The sequence below is a fragment of the Perca fluviatilis genome, chromosome 6, assembly GCF_010015445.1.
Source record: "Perca fluviatilis chromosome 6, GENO_Pfluv_1.0, whole genome shotgun sequence".
Classification (NCBI taxonomy): Eukaryota; Metazoa; Chordata; class Actinopteri; order Perciformes; family Percidae; genus Perca; species Perca fluviatilis.
The window spans coordinates 14,288,721-14,314,401 of record NC_053117.1 but is presented as its reverse complement, the minus strand read 5'-3'; the positions used below and the strand labels follow the sequence as shown (position 1 = coordinate 14,314,401).

The 25,681-nt window shown below is 44.0% G+C and overlaps 1 protein-coding gene across 2 annotated transcripts; it reads left to right on the top strand.

The window, feature by feature from the left end:
• The first annotated feature begins 2,056 nt into the window (after nucleotides 1-2,056).
• On the top strand, nucleotides 2,057-25,400 carry LOC120560975 (paxillin-like). 2 transcript variants are annotated; one of them, XM_039803904.1, is made up of 14 exons: nucleotides 2,057-2,198; nucleotides 18,187-18,395; nucleotides 18,853-18,938; nucleotides 19,055-19,194; nucleotides 19,270-19,453; nucleotides 20,111-20,225; nucleotides 20,330-21,628; nucleotides 22,645-22,911; nucleotides 23,039-23,443; nucleotides 23,614-23,775; nucleotides 24,335-24,508; nucleotides 24,602-24,683; nucleotides 24,826-24,974; nucleotides 25,097-25,400. In XM_039803904.1, the coding sequence occupies exons 1-14, from the start codon at nucleotides 2,186-2,188 to the stop codon at nucleotides 25,361-25,363; spliced, it is 3,552 nt and encodes a 1,183-aa protein (XP_039659838.1). In that variant the 5' UTR covers nucleotides 2,057-2,185; the 3' UTR covers nucleotides 25,364-25,400. The 2 variants fall into 2 exon arrangements, with proteins under 2 accessions (XP_039659838.1, XP_039659839.1); XM_039803905.1 differs by lacking the exons at nucleotides 20,330-21,628; nucleotides 22,645-22,911; nucleotides 23,039-23,443.
• The last annotated feature ends 281 nt before the right edge of the window (nucleotides 25,401-25,681 follow it).

The window sequence follows — 25,681 nt, the reverse complement described above, 5'->3', positions numbered from 1 at the left end:
CTTTAAAGCAGGGGCGCCGTATAGGGGGGAAAAGTTAGGACAATTCCAAGGGCCCATGACTGACAGCGGCCCCAAAAAATAGGTAAAAACTAATATAAAATTATTAAACCATCATCATTCAAGTATATATATTTCAAATATAATAATAAAATTAATAATCTCTTTGTTTTACTTGTTTTTGGCAGTAAAAGTTAAATATCCCCATTGACCAAAAAGTAAACATCCATATTGACCGAACACCCCCCTGTATCTGCATGAAATGGTTTGGTCCTGCCTCAGCGCACTCAGCGACGGTGTTTACAGGTGTTTTAGTTGCAGTCAGTAGATGCGCCAGAACTACAGTGACCACAATGTTGCCAAGTAACGTTATATCACAATCTGGTTTTCAAAAAAGGAAAGAGAGGAAAAACAAAGGAAAGGGTGTCAAACTGTAACCCAGTTTTTCACCAAGAAAGGTGGGTAGCCTCTAGTCTGTGAGTGGTATTAACCTGTTGGCTTAATGTCCATAGTGAAATAAGCTAGCTAGCTACAGACTAGTGTTAGCCTACATTTAATCACCATTTAATCAGTGCAGGGAAACGTTTAGCAAGATATTCATATTAAATCATTGTCCCTGCCCCTTTTAGCAGACTTAACAACAGATGAGTCAGCAGCACCCCAGTCTCCCCCTAACGGTGCCCCTCCCTGTCCCAGTGAAGAAGGTGAGCAACATTGTGGTCAATGACATGCCAGTTAGCCACATTGCAGGGAGTCTGTGGGGATTTCTCTGTCTCTCTTGCTCTTTTTACAATTACAAAAAAAGAAAATGAAATATTTGTTAATGACAAAAATTCAAACACAATAACAATTATTTTATCACATAATGATCATTATGAAATAAAATAAAACAAAAAACCTACTGTCTGTACTGGATGCTGGACAGTTGTAAACAGTGAGTAGCTTACCTGAGCCTGCATGTAAAATACAGACAATATTAAAATAATCCAGTTTGATACGTTCATTTAGATTGAATTATGGAATGACATCTATAGATACAGACTTTATTATTCCCATCATGAAGGACAAGTTATTTGAGAAGCTTGCACACACACACACACACACACACAAACACACAAACACAAAAAAATCTATCGTATCTAATGTATGTAATCAAGTGGTGGTGATACAGAACTAGGTAATTTGGGTCAATGTTCTGTAGTGTTAGTGTTATTTATTAGTATATGGCAATCTTGCATCAAATAGTGAAATACATACTAGACTTGCATGCAGGGGTTAAATTGGGCCGGGGCTCTCCGGGGCTCAGCCCCGGCACATAAGCCTACTCGTGTCCGGATGTGCCTGCTTGCAGTCTAAATATGTCACAAAAAATATGATGAAAGTGATGCTTTTGAAAACATGATATTTCTGACAATAAATGAAAGATGTTTGAAATGGCATGTCTATTTTGTCCCTAATGCCCTAATACCTGATGATACTACAACAATGCAAAATATAGACTCTTAACCTTGCAGTTTTGCACATATCATGTAAGACTATTTCTCCATTTCTTTGCACAAAACTCTCCAGAAAGTGCCATTTAACGGTTTATTTTTCAATTTTTTTTCCCGGGGTGCATACCCCCGGACCCCCCTAGGGAGAGCCCCCCCCACATAACAAAATCCAATTTAACCCCTGCTTGCATGCATGTACAATCACCAGCAGCAATATATTGTGCTAGTACTAGTATTGAACTACAAGCAGCAAGACAGTTGCAAGCCTTTAATTAGAGTTCTGTAAAGCTTTTGATGGGACAGTTAGGTCCTAGAGATGTGGTGACAACAGCTGCGCAGAGGGGGCCCAATTAGAGTTTTTGTCATGGGGCCCAAAATTCCTGGCGGCGCCCCTGCTTTAAAGCTAGTTTCGTATTGCCAGACCTATCTCCACAGCGCTGCAGCTGGCTGATGAACGGTGACGCTTTGTGTAATTCCATCTTCTGGCCGCTAGATGTCGGTCATCACTGAGCCTCAATCAGAGCGCGCGCTCTGGTAAAGTACACATGCACATATTGCAGCGCGTTCACGAGCCCAATCCTGACCAACTTCCAGGGCAGCAGTAGTGAAGTTTGGAGAGGAAAATTCTGACTTCGTAAACAGTTGAGAAGCTCACCAAACATAACACTGACGCAGGCCAAAGCCAGGCAGCCACTATGGACGATTTAGGTAAGTTATGAAGTTGTTTGTAAAACGCTCTGTTTTCCTACAGCCCTCAGTGAGGAACGAATAGCAGGGTGGAGGAGTTAACGTTACGACGAGATTTAATGTTGAAAAGACAGTTTCTGGGTCACATTAATCTGGAAATGCTAGCTATTTTCTGACAAATGTTACAGTACTAGGTGGCTGGGTGATTGTGTGGCACATTTTACCCACTTTGATTTTTGTAACGTTAAGCATCGTAGTAACTTAGCGGCTGGACATCGTTAACGTTAGCCTTCACCACCACCACCTCCTTTTAAACTCTCCCTCTCTGTAGTTAGTAACGTTAATGTCTCTGATAATAATAACACGCTATCCTGCACTTTTAAAGAAATTTTTTTTTTCAATATATGTGCCAGAGGGAGGAGATATTTGGCTGACATTTTGACACCGAGCTTCAACATTACCTCCTCAACTTTTGCCCCCCAGGCTATTCATTCCAGCTTTGAAGTGGCGGAGTCAACAGGCCTCCCCATTTAGACTGCTCCGTACAGCACAATGTGAGCTCAACCCTGGCTTGGCTGGCTTTTAATGCATCCCCAGTCTGATGGAGCAGACTTAACATAACTGCTCGTGATACTTAATTACTGACCATACAATCTAGCCTTAATGCAGGACACAAAGATGCGATTAGGACAAATAGAAAAACTGCAGATTGTACTTTATGTAAACTACATTATGTGATCACTGATTAGACATGTGGGAGCCATATGTTTAATTAAAACAAAATAAACACCGCAAAGAAAACCTCCACATCTCATTTTATTATGGCAATGGTAGTGTCAACACACCCTTCTACAGGAGGTGAAACCGTAGAAATGGTAGGTTCCTGACCCTGCGCTACAGAGCAGGTTTTATATGTGAGATTGGTGTAGCTGTGCCAGTTTCAATCTGTGTCCACGTATCATAGACCTTCCTGGGGATTCAAAACCCTCATGCTCTTCCCTCGTGTTTTATTGATTAATTATTGTACATTGACATTTAGAGTTGCAAATCATGTGGTAAAAAGGCATAAACTAACTTTTGTGTCTACCCGCAGTACAAAATTCACTGCAATTCACTCAGTCAGAATTTTAAAACGTAAGAGGACCCATAGTCATGTTTGGTTATTTGCCAAAATTGTTGTTGGAATAGATACTTTCCCCCAAGAATATTAATATTCAAATAAGTGTTAATTTTACATGACCTTACTGCTGATGCTAAAGTCAATTTGCCATGATATCTTATGTTTTAGAGGCATTGTCATTTGCTTAGAACTCTAAGTTAGGCCTGTGACTAACTAGTTATCATCAGGCCTTTTCATTAAGTTGAATTATTTTGCTCTATAAAATGTTTAGTCTACAAAAAAAATCTGAAAATAGTGAAAAATACACATCACAAAGTGTGAAACCCCAAAGTGACGTCTTCAAATAGCTCGCTTTGCGCGACTAATGGTTGAATACACAAAGATATTTAACTCGCAGTGATACAGTATATTCTGAGAAAAAAGCAGCAAATCCTCACATTTGACTGACAGTTAATTTCTGACAATTTTTCTTACACAATCGATGATCAAAATTGTTGACGATTATTTTTCTGTAAATCGATGAATCAACTAATCCTTCAGCACTACTGCCTTTTATCTGCCCTATATCCAGTACTAATAATGAAAATCAGTGACTGACTATGTGTATCTCCATGCAGTCTATCAGCTCCGTCTATTTTTTGTGCCTCATTAACCAGTCACCTCTTCAGTTCATTGGTCCTTGACCTTTTGCACTGAACCTCTGAACTTCTAACTCTGGTTGTTATAGGGTTTACCAGCTGGTCAGTTTGCTATATTTGCTTATTCAGAATAAATCGCGTATTAAGCCTCTGTCAGTTATCTGTAGGGATGCTCCCATCATAGGCATTTAGTGAATTGTTTAAGTGGAGAGACGATGGGCCGTATTTTGAGTTTGGCCCGATCTGAGAATGCCTCCAGGGCACATTAGATGCTCTGGCTGCCATGGGCCACTGAAAGGGTTGATTGTTGTTTGAGAGGGAGTCTGCAGTCTCACTGAAGCAGCGTGGACTGCAGGCTGAAGGAGGGGGCGAGGCTGCTGAGGAATGTCGAACATCACTCTGTGTCAGGGGTCCAAGGCCAAATACTCTCTGGGTCGTGACTCACCTCCTACCACTACTCTCAGCCCCGTACGTGCTGCCACCAGAGGGAGGGCTGTTGGTCTCAGTCCTCGAAATGGGTCTTCTGGTAATTGCAGACACTTATAGATTGTTAAAAAAGGTCTTGAGCTTTAAGGTCTGGTTGGTAGCCTGACAATCACAGAACCGTCAAGTTAAATTGCTTACTGTTACGATTTAAACTTTTTTTTTTCATCATCATGTGGCAAACCATATCCTCCCTAAATATGCAATGACCACGACCAATTTTTTAAATGTTTGTAAATACTTAAAGACTGTGGTTTGCTGTACTTCCAGTAAGCTCCCAGCTAACAAGTCCCCACAGGCCCTTGTCTTGAGGCCCATATATGACTGACAGGTCTACATGGAGCTGTTTGGAAACCTGATCAGACTCCACTCTTTCCGTCTTCTTCTTCTTGTGTATATTGATCTGCCCACGTTGCTAAACACTCGAGGAAGGGAATTCCCTCAGCATAGTGCGAGCACTCTTCCAGTCTGTCCCTTTTTGAGTCAGAAGTTTCCACAGGTTTGCTCTGATCAGTCTTTTACAGTCCAGACCAGGTGGCAGCCAGGCCGAGCCTCACTGTCGTTACTGATGTGTTCAATGGGGGACCAGTCCTCACCCAGATATGTCCTTTTAGACCACATGTGACACACTGTCCTTTGGCCCGTCCTGCTTCTGTGTTTCATGTTTGTGGAGTGTGAAGCTAAGCTTTGCTCTCTCTGAATTCCTCAGGCTTGCGTGAGATTCAGGCAGACTGACCTCGCTGGGCTGAGGAGGCCCTGCTCTATCTCTGCAGGTTAACGGTGAAGAAATTGGATTGGTACAGACATGCGTTATGCTGGAGGGTCATCATGACTAAAGTGAAAATAACACACATGCATGATAGACTTTTCTTTTGGTTGTAAATTCCCAATAAATTGGCTGTTTGTGGATTACCAATAAATCAAATCAAGGGCTGGATTACTGACCTGGCAAAGTGGCCAAGGGCCCCCCCAAAACCCAGGTTCACTGCGTGGCCATTTGATTCATTTCATGCACTGTCATCTTGCAGAGGGGCTCATTTAAAAATATCGTTTTAGTACCTTCAATATTTTAGTTGATATTATACTTACATAGTGCATTTTCTTGTGTAATTTTGTGTTAAACACAACAACACGGTTTAGTCAGCATCAGTATATTTATTTGAGACACTGGGCGAGTCTTGCTTGTTTCATACAACACCGGAAAGATGTTGTTAACACTTAATATCACGCTGTGTCCTATACAGACGAGAATGTAGCTAGTAACAGTCACACTAGGCAAGGCAAGGCAGCTTTATTTGTATAGCACATTCCAGCAACAGGGCAATTCAAAGTGCTTTACATAAAACATTAAAGAGCAGTTAGAAGACAATTAAAAACAATTTAAAAACATTAATAAACAAATTAAAAACATTAAAAGACAAGAATAAAATTGAAAGTGCAGTATAAGAATAAAAGTTACAGTGCAGTATAAGAAATTAAAGTTAATCAAATCGATTATTTAAAGAAAAGCAACATCAAAAAGATAGGTCTTTAGCTTAGATTTATACGAACTGAGATTTGCAGCGGACCTACATGTTTCTGGGAGTTTGTTCCAAAGATGTGGAGCATAAAAACTGAACGCTGCCTCCCCCTGTTTAGTTCTGACTCTGGGGACAACAAGTAGACCTGTCCCAGACGACCTGAGAGGTCTGGGTGGGTCATAATGTAGTAGCAGATCAGAAATGTATTTTGGCCCTAAACCGTTTAGTGATTTATAAACCAGTAAAAGTATTTTGAAATCAATTCTTTGAGGCACTGGAAGCCAGTGTAGAGACTTCAGAACTGGAGTAATGTGATCCACTTTCTTGGTTTTAGTGAGGACTCGAGCAGCAGCGTTCTGAATCAGCTGCAGCTGTCTGATTGATTTTTTAGGGAGACCTGTAAAGACACCGTTACAGTAGTCAAGTCTACTGAAGATAAAGGCATGGACAAGTTTTTCCAGATCCTGCTGAGACATAAGTCCTTTAACCCTTGATATATTTTTAAGGTGATAATATGCTGATTTTTTTAAATTATGTTAATGTGGCTTTTAAAATTCAGGTCTGAGTCCATGACTACACTAACAGTCAAACTTGCTGACTTTGTAACGTCAAAGTGCAGAAACAGTCGTCTGTACTGTATGTAAATCGGGTCATGTAAGCTGCTGAGGAAAAACTTCTTATCTTTTTTTTTACTTTCAGTTGAGCAACTAAAACACTAAAGAGGAACCAGACAGAATTGTGTGCGATGGTGTGCAGTAGCCAATGAACAAAGTCATTGTTTATTCCTGTAATCACCAGATAAAAAACCCAGCAGAAAACAGGTACTGTTTATCGCTTAAATGCAGACAGGCTTCAAAACAATGTGAGAAACTCGGCTCTATTTTGAACGCACTGTATACCCGTGTGTATACGTGAGGCAGCTATGTGGGCCGAAACGGACCGAAGCACCTACTGAACATGCATTTTGTAAACACACAGCAGCCTTGTTAGATTTCCTGTAATAGCATCAGTTGATCACCCTTCAGAGGAAGGCCTTATTCTCCAGGCAGGAGTAAAAGTTGGCTGTTGTAGAAGCAGCGTGGTCTTAAATGTTTACAGCGTTTGCACAGCATACCAAAAGATCTTAGGAGGTCTTAAGTGCTTTCTGTGTCCCGGTGTGTGGGCGGCACAGAGTTAGTGTTACCAGACTAGCTTTCATCACCCTTTGAGAGCTGCAAGGTTAGTGCATACCGCCTCTAACCAGTGGGCTCGCCTGCTCAGCTATAGGGAAGCTCCTGACTGTAAATCAGCCTTGTTCCTGAGCTCCACACCCATCCTGTTCTGGATCTGGGGAAGAGAGAGCTACATGGCTGACCTCATCGCTTAGGCAACAGACCCTGCCCCACATCCTGAGGAAACAGAGGAGAAAAACAATGAGCAGAGTCAGTGCTGGAGGCCAGCAAGCACTAGTAGAGTGGGCAGCTGTGGGCCTCCAGTGTGTACATGTTTTTCCCTATTAAATACTGTTGTACCACATTGGTGCTTCACAGTCGCAGCGTCTTTCACTCTCTCTTCCTCTTTTCATGCTGTTTCCCCACCTTGCCTGTTCCCTGGCCTTGTAACTTGGCTCAGAGAGCAATGCTGATTATTTTCTGGGTCTGGGTAATGTAGTTGGAATCAGAGTCCCTGCTGGATTCTTGGCGCATTACTCAAGCTGGGGACACCCAAGGGCATGTTTGAAGACAGGGGGGGCTTGATGTCTGTAAACGGGGCAGGAAATCTCAAATTCTGCTCTTATACAGTTTTAATATTGTAACCTTAATCTACACTTTTCTCCTCATGTCTTGCCACTAAGGCTTGTATCGAACCGCAATGCTTTATTGGTAATAACTGAAAAGTGTTCGTAGCGCTGAGAATTTGAAAAACTGAAGTACCAAAAGCCAGCATTAAAAGCTTGCTCAGCGTTTTGGTATCCGAATTTCACTAAGGTAACTAACTAACAAAGGCATCTAATCAGCTCTAGTTTAGAAAATGGTACATGATGAGTTGATCATTTAATTAATCATCAAAAGAATCGGATTGTTTGTCATTTTTTAAAAGCAAACGTTCTTTGGTCCCAGCTTCTCAAATGTTAATATTTGCTTGTTTTCTTAGTCTTAAGATATTAAATATCTTTGGGTTTTGGAATGTTGGTCGGACAAACATGCAATTTGAATATGTCAACTTTGGCTTCAGGAAAGTGTGTTGTGCACATTCTACTATATTCTGACATTCTAAGGACCAAATACAGTCAGGGAAAATAATCAACAGGTTGGTCGATAATGACAATAATTCTTTGTTGCAGCCCTATTTGTTACCAGCCTGACTGGGTGGCGTAGGCTGACTTCATTCACTGTTTAAATCCATCAGGATTTTGCTGATGGCTGTTTAATGTGCTACTCTTCTATAGGATGGCTACTGGTTTGGAGCATGGCTTGGTGTTTTCAGTCAGTGTTTGAAGGACAAGACGGCCTTTCTTTAAAGGTGCTGACACACCAACCCGATTATTGGCCGCCGGACAGTCTGGCGAGGTCAGTGACTCGAGTCTGTTCGGTGTGTTCAGTGCCGTCGTCAGTCAGAGGAGCCGTCGGCCTTCATTTGGGCCGATTTGACTTGTTGAATCGGAAGGCAGGCAGTCGGACTCAGTGGCCAATCTGATTGGTGGTGCGCTAACCCGGAAATGACGAGCGGGATGAGCGGGACTTATGCTGCGTTCGTAGACATCGGAAAAACATTTTTCCGAGTGAAAACATCACCATTCACGTCACTTCCTGTGGGAATCGGAGGTGGGAAACTCGGGTTGGATTTTGCTAACTGAGTTTCCCAGTTGGTGACACGTTGTTGACAACTGACGTTTGATGTAGGCGTCTTTGGTTCAATGAAAATATTTCTATGACAATAAATTGTTTATTGTGGACAAATGCCTCTGCCAAGAAACATACACAGACATAACATCTTTCAAATTATTCATAAATAGGCCATGTATAAAAAAAAAACCACATTATCCGTGTCCTTTCCCGTTGGTTGTCCTGCAGATAACACAAACAAACACCTGTCCATGCGCTGTTTGGATGCTCGCATAACAAAACAACAACAGTTGGTGGCAGTCGTGCAACAAGTTGTTATGCCAAACGCCAATATAACAGAAGAAGAAGAACACGCATCCCGACCATGTGAACGCTGCCAGTCGGAAAAACAACGTAACCACGGGGGCGGTCCATGTTATTCCCAGGTGGCATGAACGCAGCATAACGCCTCTCGAAATCTGACGAAAATCTTTTAAACTGACCTTTGTCGATCTGAAATGAAGACAGATTCAGCAACTGCACGGCCTATTTCTCGCTTAAAATGGTGAACTATCTTCGTAAAATATGAGATCGTATTCCGAACAAAGCCGCCATTATGCCCGGTTGTAAAATCCGGGAGCACCCACCCACGTGACGCGTTCGTCCAATCAGCTGCTGGTTTTCATTTTTGGGGGGCGACAATACAGCGATACAATACACCGCCTGCTGTTATGGAGACGTATTACGTCTCGCGCACGCACAGAACGTACGCTCAAGTTGGCGTCGCTTCGGTGTGTTCCAAGGCACTTTTTTGACCAACTCTGGGAGCCGATTGATCAGTCCGACTGGTTTTTCTGCCGAAGGTCGGCCGTCGGGTTGGTGTGTCAGAGCCTTAGGGGTCTTCCTCATCCTACCCAATACACTCTTTAATACACAAAAGCCTACTCACTGGCATGCAGTCTTCACACATGCATCGCCAGAATGTGTCTTCAGTGACTGGGGTGTTACATCAGTCTTTAGACTTTCCCCTGTCATCTGATTTACTGGTCTGTGGGGAAGTGCTTTTATTTTGGTCCAGCGTTCTCTCAAGGGGCGTGTCGTCTCTCGGATATGGGGCTGCTTGGCAGAGTATTTTTAGGTATGTTTATTTTGAAGTAATCACCCTAAGATGCTTCTGTCTTTCGGATGGTATGCTATTACACTCATTCATCCTTTGTCTGTATGGGCCTGTGTCCCCTACTGTAAAAACGGGCGGCTATCTGTAAACTGTAAGGCTTAACATTTATTTGAAAATGTCTCTCTTGGTCCATCATTTAATCTGTTTGCTGTTGGTCCATATTATCTCATTCACTCTCATTCTCAGTTTGTCTGTTCATGGATTCTCCCCCTGCCTCCCCTGCCTGTCTCACTGGCATGTCACCCTCCACCCCCTCTCCCTGGCCCCTGTCTGTCTTGTTTGATATAAATATCGTGTTGGGGTGGCCTGATGGGGTAGAGTTTCGGTGTGGGGCTGTGGCCAGTTCTGCTCTTTTGCTCCCTGGCTATAAACAGGTGAGCTGTGGACCCTGGTAGACCATCACCATTGCCCACATGTTAATAGAAAAGATTAAACAGCCCTGGTTACACCCCTCCCCCTCCCTCTCTCTCTCTCCCTCCTTCCTGCCTGCACTGTACACCACACTCTGTGGGAAATGGGCAGTAAAAACATTGACATCTCCCTTATCCTGGAATTCAAAGCATGCTCTAGTTAGTGGAATGGGTCTTGTAATTGTCAACACATTATTTTCATTTTATGGACTGACAGATGGGGTTTTGTATTCGAGCACATTCCTCACCGGTTCTTTACCTAAAATCCTGCGGTATTGGAGGAATGTGTGTTGTGCTGAAGTAGATTTTATTACAAGGCATCATTTTGTTTCGAGTTAGGACAGGTTGCATGTTAAATGATGTTTCCCTGGATTAGACTGTACCCGTCCCAGAGCCACCTTCCCCGTGTCCCCCGCCGGACAGAGGAATGTGTGGAATTCCCCATGCACCTTCGCTCCCATCTGATAAACACAGGACTGTGGCAGGGCCTTGGGGGTGGTGGTGGTGGGGTTTGCAAAGGCAGGACTGTACGTGTACCCACTGCCACAAGAATGTGTACACTATCCACTACTTGAGAGTTGTTTGTTGAACGTAATGAAGATTAGTTACCACAGTGTGGCCACAGATGATTCCCCCTGACAGAGTGAGCCTCTGTTATATTGTTTGACTGACATTTGATGAATTCATCTTACATTATTAGTCCCAGTCATATCCTTTTTGATGACCGCTTTATTCCTCCAGACCTTGCACAATGGACCATTGAGTCAGGATGCTGTTAGAGCAGAATTGGACTTTGTCCATTGTGGCTACTACCCCCTGTCTGAAATGGAAAAGATTAGCCTTTTACTTGGCTTACAGTGCACGTTTGCATTCTTAATGCTTCGAACTCTTCATGGACCAAAGTTGTCTGAGACTGACGAAGGCTTGTTGTCCGTCCTCATGCCATGCAGACTCAATGCTGCCCTCTTCAGGGGGAAATGAGGGACGCAAGACAATTTCAGTAGCATCTTTATCTTAATCTTTATGCTTTTATGACCTGCATTAAATCAAATAAATCACAGTGATGCACTAGTAGAAAGCTACAAAAGGATGTGACTGTGACATTTTGGATTTATAAATGATACTTTTCTGTGCTACAGGTCTTTTCTAATGTCCTGTTTTGATCTTAATTTATCCTGATATAGAAATAGCTGAATTTATGCTGGTGCAGCTCCCACTGTGGTTATAGTGCCATCCATATTAGGGCTTCAACTAACAATCATTTTTATTATCGACAAATCTGCTGATTTATGTTCTCTTCTATTTTAATGGTCATGAATCATACATTTTTCACAATTTCCCAAAGCTCAACATGACACTTAAAATCACTTGTTTTGTCCTAACATCTGTCTAAAAGATATCAAAGATATCTAGTTTACTATCATATAAGTGTATTCATATGTGTAGGACAACTCCTGATCCGCATTCAAGTCAGGGACCCTGAGAATGAAGGGCTGAAAGCAACACATAGATGACCCCACTTTTCACTGGAACTGTCCAATTTTGGAACATAGTGTAGCTGTGTTTCCCAGCAAAGGAGTCAATACAGGCGTAATCAGGACTGGGTATCGGAAAGAAATAACCAAGTACCAAGTGGTATCGAAACAAGCAATACCTGCATTTGATTATTTATTTATTTTTTGAGATTGGGAGAAAAAAAAGAGATCATTTGTAATGTTTTCATTCTTCTGTTTTTCGAACATACATACACACAACACATACATTAGGAACACACATTAGGAGACACTCGTAAAGTTTCAGTTCTAACATATAATCATGCCCTCACCTATCTTCAAATATTCCGTCCTTCTTAAAAGGAGGGAACATGAGCAACATGTAGCAATGAGTAAGGGGTGAAGAGGTGAGGTGACCTTATCTGTATTACTGGTAACCATCTTTGATCAAACCTGTCTGACTTGAGCTGCATCCTCGCTGTGAGTTTCTCCATGGTGAACACACTTTTTACCCTTTCTCTCCATTCCGGGAGGCTGTGGCTTCAACCAAGAAGCTGTAAGTGTTTTCTTTGCTATTAATTCTCAGTAAGGAAGTTAGGGCTTTGACTCCGAACTTCGTTATTCGAATATCATTCGAATATTAAAAAAAATAATGATATTCGAACGAATATTAGCCAGCCCTTATTATTCGAACCTGTTATGGGCATTATTTTTTGTAAGTGCGTTTGCTTGTAAACGTTGTTTTCAGTTCAGATTCCGAGGCTTTTTCACGCATTTCAAAATGTAACTACACGTCGCGGCGACGCACGTCTCTCGGCCGTGGCTCGGTAGCGGTGCATTCCCCCCGAATTCTCAAAGAAGGCAGGCTTGCCCAGGGCCAGGCCAGCTCAGCGGCGTCTTTCTCCCGTCGCGTTCCGCTGTCTCTCCTACCTACACCGGCGCCGCACCCTGTCCCTTCTCCCCTTTCTACCTGCCTGTGCTGCTGCACATGAGGAGAGAGCACAGAGGGGAGGGGGCTGCTCCTCAGTCACACAACAGAAAAGAAAGGTGACTGTTTCGGTGGCCACAGGAGAGAAATACATTGCGTGCTCGCTGGACAATACTGGCGACTCTTTTTTTATTTTACAGAAAGTCGCTGTCTTTTCTACAAGTCGCCACATTTGTTGGCAACACCGCCCACACACACTGGCTCGACGCACACGAGTATAAACATCAGACCACTTACCGTAGGCTACGGTGAAAGCTCCGAACTTCCTGTCGAAAGCACACACATTTTTTTTTTAAACTGAAGGCATTTAATGGTCAAAATATTATTAATATATATTCGAATATATTCGAATATTAATATACAAACGAACTTCGAATATGATTTTTGGGCAAAAGTCAAAGCCCTAAAGGAAGTCAAGTTCCTATCTGCGACATTATCTGGGACTATACCCAGTATGTACACTGCTAGATCCAAATTAAAGTCAATACCCAATAACATGTTTTATTTCCTTTTGGATATTCTTCCAAAAATCTAAAATCATTGGGCAGTCCCAAGATATATGTGTAAAGTCCCCCACCAAGCCGCAACCCCTCCAACATCTCTCCTAAGTATTACTGTACTTTGAGGTAATGGCTGGAGTGTTAAAATGCCTCATTTTGATCTTCCAATCAGACTCCCCTCCATGTTGGGCTGCTAGTTACCTTGTGTCGCGTTCTTGCGTTTTAATGCAACATGTGATTGACCGACTAGCGCAGCAGCTACAAGACAGACTGTATGTCCGTGGTGTGGTGAAGTCGAGCGCTGTGTATTTGATGGAGTTGGCAGTTCAGCGTGCCGAGATGCCACCAGTTAAAGTGATGGTTCGGAGTAATTCACCCTAGGGTCCTTTGCACCATGACCTCGAGCCAAACACCCCCCCAGAAGCTTTTTTCACCTGGGTCTAACATTGGGAGAGTTAGCGTAGAGTTATCAGCTTAATAGCTTAGCGCAGAAGCTAATGGACCCAAGTTTGTATCTCGTAAATGACCCCACTAATAATGCCCGAAATGATACCAAACGTCTACACTAGTACATATAGGTTATGTACTAGTAAAAACATAAAACAATGGATTGGAAAGTTTGTAAGTACACCAGAAGTTTATGAACACTGCGCCTGTTGCGTCTGATGATAAAAAAATAAATCCAGAAGGATTATTTCAAATGAAGTACTTCATTGGTATCGGTATAACTTTAAGGGTACTGGTATCGTCATTTAAAAAAAAAATTATACCCAGCCCAAGGCATACTGCATTAGACATTATAGTTTAAACTATGAATCTAACTGTGATGATGTCCTCTGAGGAGAGCTACTCTAAGAGTTGGCGGGCCTGTGCCTGAGTCACAGATGTGTAGTATCAGCATGTGGGAGGGAGGTGGTGGTGGGGGGGGGGGTAATGAGTGCAGAGACACTTTTATAGTACAAGTTTCAAAAACTTGGCTGTCTACAAGTGTTCTGGAAGACTTCAGGCAGTAGAGCTGTCCTCTCTGTCAAGGCCACGAAGAGTGTCCTAGGAATACATTACCATAATTAGTTCGTCTTCAGGCCTTTACTTTTTTTCTCTCCATTTGACAGCTTTTTAAGATGCAAAAGAAATGGTATTCTAAATCCTACACTGTATTTTATATGACCCACCTTTGTCCCAAAACCAGCTGTGGTATTTTTCTATGCGGAGGGCGGCTTTGTTTTATGAGTGACAAAGTCAACTTCAGTAAGACCTTGTTCCACATGTCAGCACCAGGTGCAGATTATTTTGAGCTGGTCATGATATTTCAGCACATTTGCACAGACGTGGGCTCACTGAGCTTACCGCCTTTAAATAGGCTAGTGCTCCCATGTGGTTTATGTCAAACTTCATGACTTTAACATTTAGCTTCTGGCCAGGATCTCCTTTTGGACTTACGTCTGATGAAGGGTGGGGGCAGTCAGAGATGAGTGAGTGTCTCCAGTTTGTCACGCTTTTCTTGCTAACTTATCCCAGCTCATCTGAGTTGAACAGACACACTGAAGTCACATGTTTAAGAGACAAACTTCTGATGCATGTACAGTTAGTTAAGTCAATTTGTAAATGCAGATTTGAGGGGGGGGAGAATGCACTAAATATTAGGTAGAAACCAGTATTTGTAATTGAGATAAAGGTGCACTGAAAGGACTCCCTTATTGAAAGGAGACCCTCACCTCAAACCACTCCCCCCCCCTCCTCTCCCACCCCAGCATCTTATCACTCCTTGTTGCTCACACTGTCTTTGTCTGTACTTCTGTCTGCTTCACACACATAATATCCTGCTTGGAAGATATTACAGATACAGCATTTGGAACCAATAATGTGAGTACAGATACTGGCTTATTCACTATTTTAAAAGTTACATTTTTGAATTCCGGATGATTACTGGGAACTGCTTTATTATTCCATTATAAGATTGCATTGGGAACGCTTTGTTGTTAGGACAAAGATATCCAGTCTATTCCAAGCCTGAGACGGGACCTGATTTTTTTTTTTTTTTTTTTTTTTAAATATATATTCTGTGTACATGTTTCTTTTTTTTTAATGGTCACTTGATTGTGGATGGTATGAAGGCAGTGTTCCATTTTTACTGGATGAGTATTCATTGGTGTGCAGTTAGACTTGATCTAAGTCTCCGTGTACTACTCGGCTTCAGCTTTTAAGTTTTAAGTAAAATATTTACTTTTCTGCTGATTTACAGTAGGATTAACGTAACCTTGTGTGAAAGAATTGTGGAGTATTTGGATGTAGTAGGATGATTCAGATTACAAAAAAATGGCTACAAGTAATCCACTAATGTCAGTCTTCTGTTTTATTGTTACTAAATATTTTTCAAAACATCAAGAATTATATTTACGTTATTTGCAGACTTATATATCGTTTCTTGAACTGACTCCTAGTCAGTACAGTAAATTAATAGCTTTTATACAGACAGATTTAAATTTAGAGAAACACTTTTTACTTAGGTAGATTGTATTTTTAGAAGCCGGACGGTTTTCGACCCTGCTTCTCGGGTGTTAGGAGTTTAAAAGTGCAGTGATTCCTTCAAACAGCCCGTAACCATTCCAAGCCTCTGTAGTGTCACAGTGTGCAGCCGGTGTTTGCGGTCTATTCTGGACAGGCTGAGGATGGATGGATTGTGTGATGTAAGAGTCTATTTTGCTCCTGCGTTCCAGTGAACACTGTACCCCCTCAACCCTGGACCGGCTTCAGAAACACTTTCTGTCTCTCTGCTTCTTTGTTCTTCTCGGTCTTGTTAAGTTCACACCGATTCCCATAAAATGGAAGCTAATCAAAGAGGCACATTACGCACAGAGGTATAAGACTGAAATGAACAACTGAAATGACTAGCGATGGCCCGATTTTATCAGCTGGCCGATATTTATTTGCGTTTTTACGTCTATCGGCATCGGCGATACACGTAGCCGATTTTTTCCCCGGCATTATTTACGGACAGGCGTCCACAGGCAGCTCTGTGTTGCTGGAGACGCTGCCCCTCCACCACTAGCACCATGGCAGTCTTAAATTATAAATCAAGCACTTTATTTCAATGGCTACTTTTCAGGTTTATTGTTTTCTTCAATTTATTTAAATGTGTTGACAAAGGACATTTTGTGCTGACCTGATTATATCTGTCTTATAATATGTCAGCAAGCAATGCATCATCAAGGCTGTGTTGTAGATGTTGATGAAAGCCTTTTACCCTTGCACAGTTAACCATGTGCATTGCACCCATCCATATGATGCACATTGCACACATAATTTGGGTGATATGAATGTAAGATGATTGCAGGAGTGAGACTCATCTGTGTTTTTGTTTATTATTTTTAAAGAAATAGCAGAGCAGATTCCGAAAACAAATCCAGTGTGGCAGGGTTTACATTTTTATGATGTAAATTGAGTGAGCAAAAGCAGTATCGGCTCCAAGTATCGGCTCAAGAAAATCGGCAGCCCGTATCGGTCATCGGCTAAGGCTGATGGAAAAAAAAAAAAAAATCTGCATCGGCACTAAAAAATCCATATCGGTCGATCCCTAGAAATGACAGATCGAGCTCATAGACAGTAGGGCTGGGCGATATAGAAGAAAATCAAATGTCACGATATTCTTGACCAAATACCTAGATCTCGATATTGCGACGATATGGTATGTTTGACTATAGGTGCTTTAACAAAATGTTATTTATACAATGTACAGATTTTTGATAAATAATCTCCAGAAATGATTAAATGACTTGGTGGGTAAAGGTAAATAATAGAACAGTCTGGTAAGTTCAGAAAATGACATCACTTTAAAACCAGGAAAAGACAACACTTACCATATTACGATATCCAAAATCTAAGACGATATCTAGTCTCATATCGCGATATCGATATAACATCGATATATTGCCCAGCCCTAATAGACAGGTAGCACTCATTGTCAGCAGAGTTGTATTTATAGTGGGGACTGATGGAAAAAGTATGTCTGGGATTTCAGAGGGATATTTTTATAAAGGCCTAATGGGTTTAGGTATAAAGTTGGGCTCAGCGAGGTACGGTGCCGTGCTGTGATGGTGACAGGGCCTAACCTTTCCGTTGAATGATCTGTGCTTGGGAGAAAAGCTTTTTTTGGTGACAGATTGGAATGAGAGACTGACTCAGACTTGCTGCCATTGTGTTTTGATAGCCTGACACCCCAGTCAGCAGTCGCCTTAGAGCACCCAACCACCCCAGTAAAGAATGAATTGGTCTCCAGCCCAACCAAGTTATTTAAAGTGCTCATATTATGCTGTTTGGCTTTTTCCTTTTCCTTTTTATAGTTTTTATATATCTTTTTTTGTGCACGTTATAGGTTTACAAAGTGAAAAAGCCCAAAGTCCACCCCAAAGGGACTTACCATCTCCAACAGAAAACACTGTCCACAAACCGCTCCAAACAGCTCTATTGTAGTCCAGCCTTTACTTCAGAGACAAACGTGCATCACTTTGTAACACACAAATTGAAGTAATAATAATAATAGTGATAACATAAAGTAATAATTCAATCTACACAGCTCTATCAAGAAGGAAATATCTCTCCATGCCTAGCTGCTAGCGTGGCACGCCCTCATACTCTGCTTCTGACTGGCTAGTAGTCCTTACCTAGCTACTGAGCATGTGCGACTCCCAACAAAGATGGAACAGAAGTGAGATGCCTCACTCTGTAGCTAAAACAGAGAGCACAAAGATTGTATTTATTTATTTATTATATAGTATGCTTTTTCTTTTTTTTTTTTTGGTAGGTACAAGATTTCCTTTTAGTTTTAGGTGCACCTTGCAACAAAAATGCAATCAAACTTTACCAACAAATCTTTCAGACGCGTTGCTGGCGGACCTGGAATCTACTACGTCCCACATCTCAAAGCGACCGGTGTTCTTGCCAGAGGAGACCCCCTACTCCATCCCCACCGGAGGACACTCCTACCAGGATGTGTCCGCTCCACCTCCAGTCCCTCCTCCACCCTCAGCCGAGGCTCTGAACGGGTCACTGATAGACCAGCCGGACTCCCTCCACTCCTCTCAGCAGGTCAGTCTCTGTAGTGTGACCGTGCATAACTCACAAGCTAATGTTTGATGAAGCCATTCGACAAACAGGTATGTCACAAAGTGCTTAAGAAGAAGAATGAAGTCAGGGTACAAAATTAACTTTCTGCCCACTAGCCAAATGGCTAGTGAATGTTCAAATTCTACCAGCCACTCAATAGATTTGTTTGGCTTGTGTGTTTGTTTGGCTGGTGGGTGGTGCTAATTTTGAACCCTGCATGAAGTACAAGGAAGTGACACATGTACAAAAGAGCATGTATCATGTGTGTCTGTGTGCTTGTGATTACACTCTCCGATATCAGATTAATGAGAAAAGAAATATGAGCAGGAATGTTTAGTCCGAACAGTTAACAGGGTCCAGATGGGTGTCAGATTGAAAGCCAAAAATGAAAGTTGAGCACAGGTTTCCTCAGCATGTCTGACTGATGTGTCCTCTGCAGTCGTTAGGTTCCGCACAGAAGAGCTCATGGTCCAGGGACAGTAGCAGCTCCCCGTTGTCTCACATCGAAGAGGACCACGTCTACAGGTATCCGTGTGTGTCTGTGTGTGTGTGTCTGTGTGTGTGTGTGTGTCTGTGTGTCAGTGTCGTATCATCCGTCATTTTCTTATACCTGTGGTTGTCTCTGTCTGTCTCCTCTTCAGTTTTCCAAACAAATCGAAGTCATCAGACTCGTCCACAGCAGCCATGACCTCCGCCATGGGCAGTAACCTCTCGGAGCTCGACAGGCTGCTGCTGGAACTCAACGCGGTGCAACAGAGCTCCCCTTCATTCCCCACCACAGGTACACACAAAGCCCTCAGCCTTATCAGTTCTGTTTGTGTGGAGCAGAGTTAGTTGAACTGTTGTGTGTCCACAGAGGAGGCCGCTCCACCCTTACCCTCCTGCAGCATCACCCACTACGAGAACGGCGGCTCCCCAGACATCATGGTGAGCCCCCCCCCTCAGGAGAAACCCAAAAGGAACGGAACGAGGCTGGACGAGGCCCGACCCACCGTGGAGAGTCTGCTGGACGAGCTGGAGGGCTCAGTGCCTTCACCCAGGTACACGCAGTCTGTCCACTGCAGCTGCTCTGCTAACTTGGCATATATGGGCGCCCGGATAGCTCGGTTGGTGGAGCGGGCGCCATCGTGTAGGTTTGCTCCTCCACACAGCGGGCCCGGGTTCGACTCCGACCTGCAGTCCTTTGCTGCATGTCTCCCCTTTCATGTCTTCAGCTGTCCTGTCAAATAAAGGCCTAAAATGGCCAAAAAAATATCTTTAACTTGGCATATATTTGCAGTGTTTTCCATAGGTTTGTGATAGGCTTAGGTACACGTATTTGGCGGGAGGTTTACGTTTTTCAATAAAAAGAAGAAAAAAGAAGCAATTTCACATATGTGTGTCTAAGATGAAAAAGCTAGAGAAGATAATAAATAACACTCAAAGAACTAAAAGTTGCTAATGAAACCATGCTATGAACCAACTAAAATCATTAGATCTGAGAAAAGTCATTTGGTTACATTTATTCGGCTTAGGTGGTGCACAAAACAGCTTGGGTGCTGCACCTAAGCCTTACAATGGCAGCGAAAACCCTGAAAAAGATGAAACCGTTAGAGGTGGTCTTGCAGTGAGAAAATTAGGCAATAGATATTTTGAGTTCTGCTAGGCTTCAGTGTTGGCATTTAATTTCAAATCGTATTACACTTTGTGTTTTCCAGCTCCTCCGCTCGCCACAGCGATTTGGACTCGCCCTCTCAGCAGCAAGCCAGAATTTCAGCTTCCTGTGCCACCAGAGAGCTAGACGAGCTGATGGCCTCTTTGTCTGACTTCAAGGTACAACGCAGCACGCTCAACAAAACGCACACTTCTCCTGCCATATTGCTGATGATTTCTCTGTCCTCTTCCTCTGATCTTGCCTATGCTTCTCTGTCCTCTAGCCCAGTTCTTTGGGCTCTATGCTGGAGCCAGCAGGAGCGTCTTCCAGCTCTCCTCATCCTCCAACCTCTTCCTCCATCACCCCAGCGGCTTCCCCTTTCCTCTGTCTGTCCCACCCGTCTGCCCGTGCCTCTCCTCTTTTCTCTTTGCCCGCTGGTCTAGAGCTGCACATAGACGAGGATGGAGGAGACGGTGGCATGCCGATGCCCCGCGCGAACCGTCTCTGTCCCCACAGTCCTACATCCTCCCTATCTGCCGTCAGTGACCTGGACCTGGACTCTATCGTGGATGTCTCCGCGACCATACTGTCATCCCAAACCAAGTCTCTGCTAGTCCTCTCTCATGCCGCTTCCTCCAACTCCAGCCTCATGAGAAATAGCCCGAGTCCTTCCAACACCACCACCACCCCGTCACTTACCTCAGTTAACACCATCCTGGACCACAAGTCCCCGAGTCCGTCTGTAGAACGGGTCTCACCCTCAAACGCTGTCGGTAAATTCCCCTGCGCTCCTGAGACTACGAGCACGGGGTCCGCTTCTTTTCATGACCTCGTTTTGCATTTCTCCTCTCCACCTCCTTCTAAAAACCTCACCCCTCCTCTCTCGGCCCCGAAGACTCCTTCGCCCGTCCCCGTTGCTGCCTCTATATCTCCGCCTTCTGCACACGCTTCCTCAAAAACCACCTCACCATCTCCGGTCTCGCCATTGATGGTCCCCTCTCCGCCGGCCTTCGCTAGCCCCAGCAGACAGCTGTTGGAGTCGGCCCCCAGGGATCCAGCCCGGGGAGCCAGCCGCTTCACTGTGCAGCAAACCCCCGCGGTGGAGCCCTCCCTGGACGAGGCACTAGACAAGCTGCTAGCCATGAGTTTCGCGCAGAATCCCTCCGAGGCACACATGGAGGAACCCCAGGCGACGATGGAGGCCCAGTGTCTAAGCAGAGGGATGCCGGAGGTGCACGAGGAGCTCATCCTGCCTATGGACAGAAACAGTGTGCAGCCGGACACGTTCACCAGCACCACCAACACCATCACAGACGACTCGGTGGACGGAGGCACTGACGGGAACGGAGATTTGGACTGGGCTGACGAGGAGCTGTCCATGTCCTTCCACGACGGGCTGGACGGCACCATGACGCCTTACACCGAGAGGCCGTACACCGATGGCAGCATGACCCCGCTGACAGAGGCCAGCTGGATGGATGAGTCCATGACCCCGTCTTCATGCCCCGGGACCCCTGACGTTGCCCTGGACCTGCCCCTGCTGCAGACGCCCACCATGGACAGAGTCTCTGCTTCCGGACATGTACGCATCTGCACTCCCGCTTGACACAACGACATGGGCTTGTTTTGCTCACATGGTTTTGTTCTTGCTTAAGAGACTGACGCTTCTACAGTGGCTGGCCTCTGCTTTGAGGGTCATAGCTAGCATCGTTTACGCACCGTTTAACATCTTGGCACAGATAAGAGAGGATTTGTTCTGTTAGCATTCAATGTTATCACTCAATCTTGGTTAGCACTATCAAGTAGGGCTGAAACAATCTGACAAATAAGTCGGTTGACTAACAGTGAATCAACAGTATGAAAGTTTGCTGCTTCTGTGTTTTACATTATTTTAAGTTGCATATCTTTTGGGTTGTGGACTATTGGTCACAAAACACAGCAGGCTTTCAGTATTTACTCTTCTCATAGTCTACACGGTTAATTGATTTAATCAAGAAAAAAAAAAAATCTGACAATCACAAGACTGTAGCAGCCCTACTGTCGAGCCTCATGAGGGGTGACGACAAGATGCTCTAATTTGACTGTCCAGTCGAGAATCAGATACCCATTTAGCTGGGCGGAAACTAGACCGAACAAAAAAGGATTGTATCTGTGGAAACAGAAAAAAAAAGTATTTTTGAAAATACCTCGTCAGAGAGAAGCTAGTGGAATACAAGGTAGCTGAGAAAGGGAGATGCTTTTTGCTTCGATACTGCACTCAGTACCAGTACTCCGCATGGCACATGTAAACCAAAATCCTCCTTACCTGTTGCACCAGTTTTGTGTCGGGGACCCTAATGCGACCAGCGTTGTGAAGTCGCTGTGGTGCATCATGGGTAGGGTTTTTGAGTTTTGAAAAGCACCTGACATAAGCATGCTGCAAGAAGTGCATGAAGTGTGACTGTGATCCCACTGACCCCAGCATCCTGGCCTGCCCCTGGTCTAAAAAAAAAAAAAATCCCAATGTATGCGACTCACCTTGCTGCCTCAGAGCTCTGCTGTGACCGCGTCAGCTGGGTGATGCTTGGTGTTGACCACGTGTGATAAGATGCCCCTTAGATCAAATCAGTGATTAGGCGCACTAAGGAGACTCCCAACGTGCACCCCATGTTCCGAGATGGTCACCTGCGCAGGAAGATGGGACCCATCATTGTGAACAAGAACACTTCTCAGGACCGCCTCATAGAGGAGCTTCAGGGAAAGTTCGGGATCGGCCGCTCAGAGCGGCGGCGTAAACAGCCGGATGACTGGCTGACCGAGGGTGTCATCGTCACGTCCAAACCCCAGCGTTTCCGTCCCGACGGGGCCGGCAGTGACGTCGACAAGGTTGGCTTCATTGTGCAGAAAACAGTGTTCCCAAATATTTCTTTTCCCAATCAATTCACCTGCAGTTTTCCACACACTTTGCCCTCTGTGTTCCCTTCCTTCTCTCTGTTTTTCTCGCCTCTTTTAGGTCATTATTCCCCCAGAGTCGCCTGTCCCTGTGAGGAAGGTGCTCCCGCCCGTCTCTCCCCCAGCCCCTCATTGCCCTCCTATTATAGAAGAACCTAAGCGACTACTACCAGTACGGCAGCCCCCTATCCCTATACCGCCACCGCTCCCTCCACCTCCCTCCCCTCCTCCACAGCCTCGGCACATCCAGGAAACCGCTCCCGCCGCACCTCGGCAGATTATAAAAGCCGCACCTCCACCAGCCCCAATTCAGGAACCTCCTGCCCCCAAGCCAGAGCCCCCTCCTCCTGTTCTGAAAACCCCAACCCACCCTCCACCAGTGGAGCCAGTGACACCGCTTGCACCCAAAGTCCTGGTGTCAGTAGGCTGTCAAACAGAGTATGACCCAATCTTCCCTCCAATGCAGGCATGAACCCACGTCTCTTCTTCCCTTCTTCTTTTTCACACTTTTTCATTTTTTAAATCTTTAGTAACCTCAAACTTGAATAATAGCATACTGAGTTTTTATTTTTGTTGGTTACGTTTCTGTGTATATTAGGCACACCTTCAACTGTTTTCATAATTGAACCATTTCAGATTATGGCCCAAGGGAAGGGCGGCGTTCCCGGTGGGCCTCTGACACAGGTCAACAAGCTGGACAACATGCTCGGGAGCCTGCAGTCGGACCTCAACAAACTGGGGGTGCAGACGGTAGCCAAAGGAGTTTGCGGAGCCTGCTGTAAACCAATTGTGGGACAGGTGAGATGCTTTATTTTTTTTTTATTTTTAAGATTTGTATATATAAATACTAGAGCCCGACCGATTGATCGGCAGGCCGATATTATCAGCCGATATTAGGCATTTTCCAAAGTATCTGTGATTTTTCTTTTTTTTTTTTTTTTTTGTTATTGTGTTTTTGTTCAAAGGACTTTAAGTTTCATATCTTAAGTTTGTATTTTTTATACATTTTATTTATCAGAACTTTAATATATTTTGATGTTACTCTGTTCCGTTGTGACAATTAAACAAACAAAAAGTTTATTTTTAAACTGCATTATCATATTATTTTAGTGAGGACTCCTAAATAACTACAAATAACTAATGTTAGGGAAATCTGTTCATGTTTTGTTACGCGGATATTATTATTATTATTATTATTATTATTGTATTTTTTTAACATCTATCGGCCGATATATCTGAAGAAATATTTGTATCGATATCGGCTTTAAAAATCCTTTATAGGTTGGGCTCTAATAACGATCAATCATTTTTAGAGTTTGCATTCTAAATGCACAACCCACTCTTCTGTTTGCCACAGGTGGTGACTGCCATGGGCCGCACATGGCACCCTGAACACTTTGTGTGCACACACTGTCAGGAGGAGATAGGCTCGAGGAACTTCTTTGAGCGCGAAGGACAGCCATACTGCGAGACGGATTACCACAACTTGTTCTCCCCACGGTGCTACTACTGCAACGGGCCCATACTGGATGTGAGCCGCTGCATACTGCTTTACGTAACGTGGTCATGTCTGTCAGTAGATTACAGTCAGCCAACCAATGAGTGTTGTCCATTGTCTGTTCAGAAAGTTGTGACGGCGCTGGATAGGACGTGGCATCCTGAACACTTCTTCTGCGCTCAGTGTGGATCCTTCTTTGGCCCAGAGGGTACTGTGATCCGTTGCATTGAATTATTACTATCCACTTTATACGTACAGTACACACATAGTACTATAAACAGTAGTTTCTGTTTGCATTTTGTTATAATTGATTAAAAAAAAGAAATCCGTTTTCTGTTCCTACCGTGAAGGCTTTCATGAAAAGGATGGAAAAGCCTTTTGCAGGAAGGATTACTTTGACATGTTTGCGCCAAAATGTGGCGGCTGTGCCAGAGCCATTCTGGAGAACTACATCTCGGCGCTGAACAGCCTTTGGCATCCCGAGTGTTTTGTTTGCAGGGTCTGTATCTTGCATTTCTATCGTTCTTGTGGGTTTTTTTTTTGGGGTTTATGCACCTGAGTTTAGCTCGAGTGCATGCGTAAGAAGAATAACGGCATCTTCCTTCTTGTCTTTGTTTACAGGAGTGCTTCACCCCGTTTGTGAACGGAAGCTTCTTTGAGCACGATGGGCAGCCCTACTGTGAAGTGCACTACCACGAGCGCCGCGGCTCCCTCTGCTCCGGCTGTCAGAAGCCCATCACGGGACGCTGCATCACCGCCATGTCCAAGAAGTTCCACCCGGAGCACTTTGTCTGTGCCTTCTGCCTGAAACAACTCAACAAAGGCACCTTTAAAGAACAAAACGACAAACCCTACTGCCATGGCTGCTTCGTCAAGCTGTTCAGTTAGGGAGTTAGGGGGTTAGGGAGTTAGGGAGTTAGGGAGTTAGGGGGTTAGGGGGTTAGGGGGTTAGGGAGTTAGGGAGCGTGGTTAACCGTTATGGGTCAAGGCTTAAGAAGTGTCTAAAGCATCTTTAGCACAGGTAGGGCGGGGATGGGGTGAATTGTGTTTGTATCAATATCAAAGAAGGTTGTCTGTATTCTGATGGTGACATTGAGTGTGTATGCATTACGTATGTGCATGTGGTTGAAGCAGCATACGGTCTCTTCCAGAATGAAATATTTTATAACTCGTCCTTCAGACATTTGGAAGAATGTCCCCGGCTAT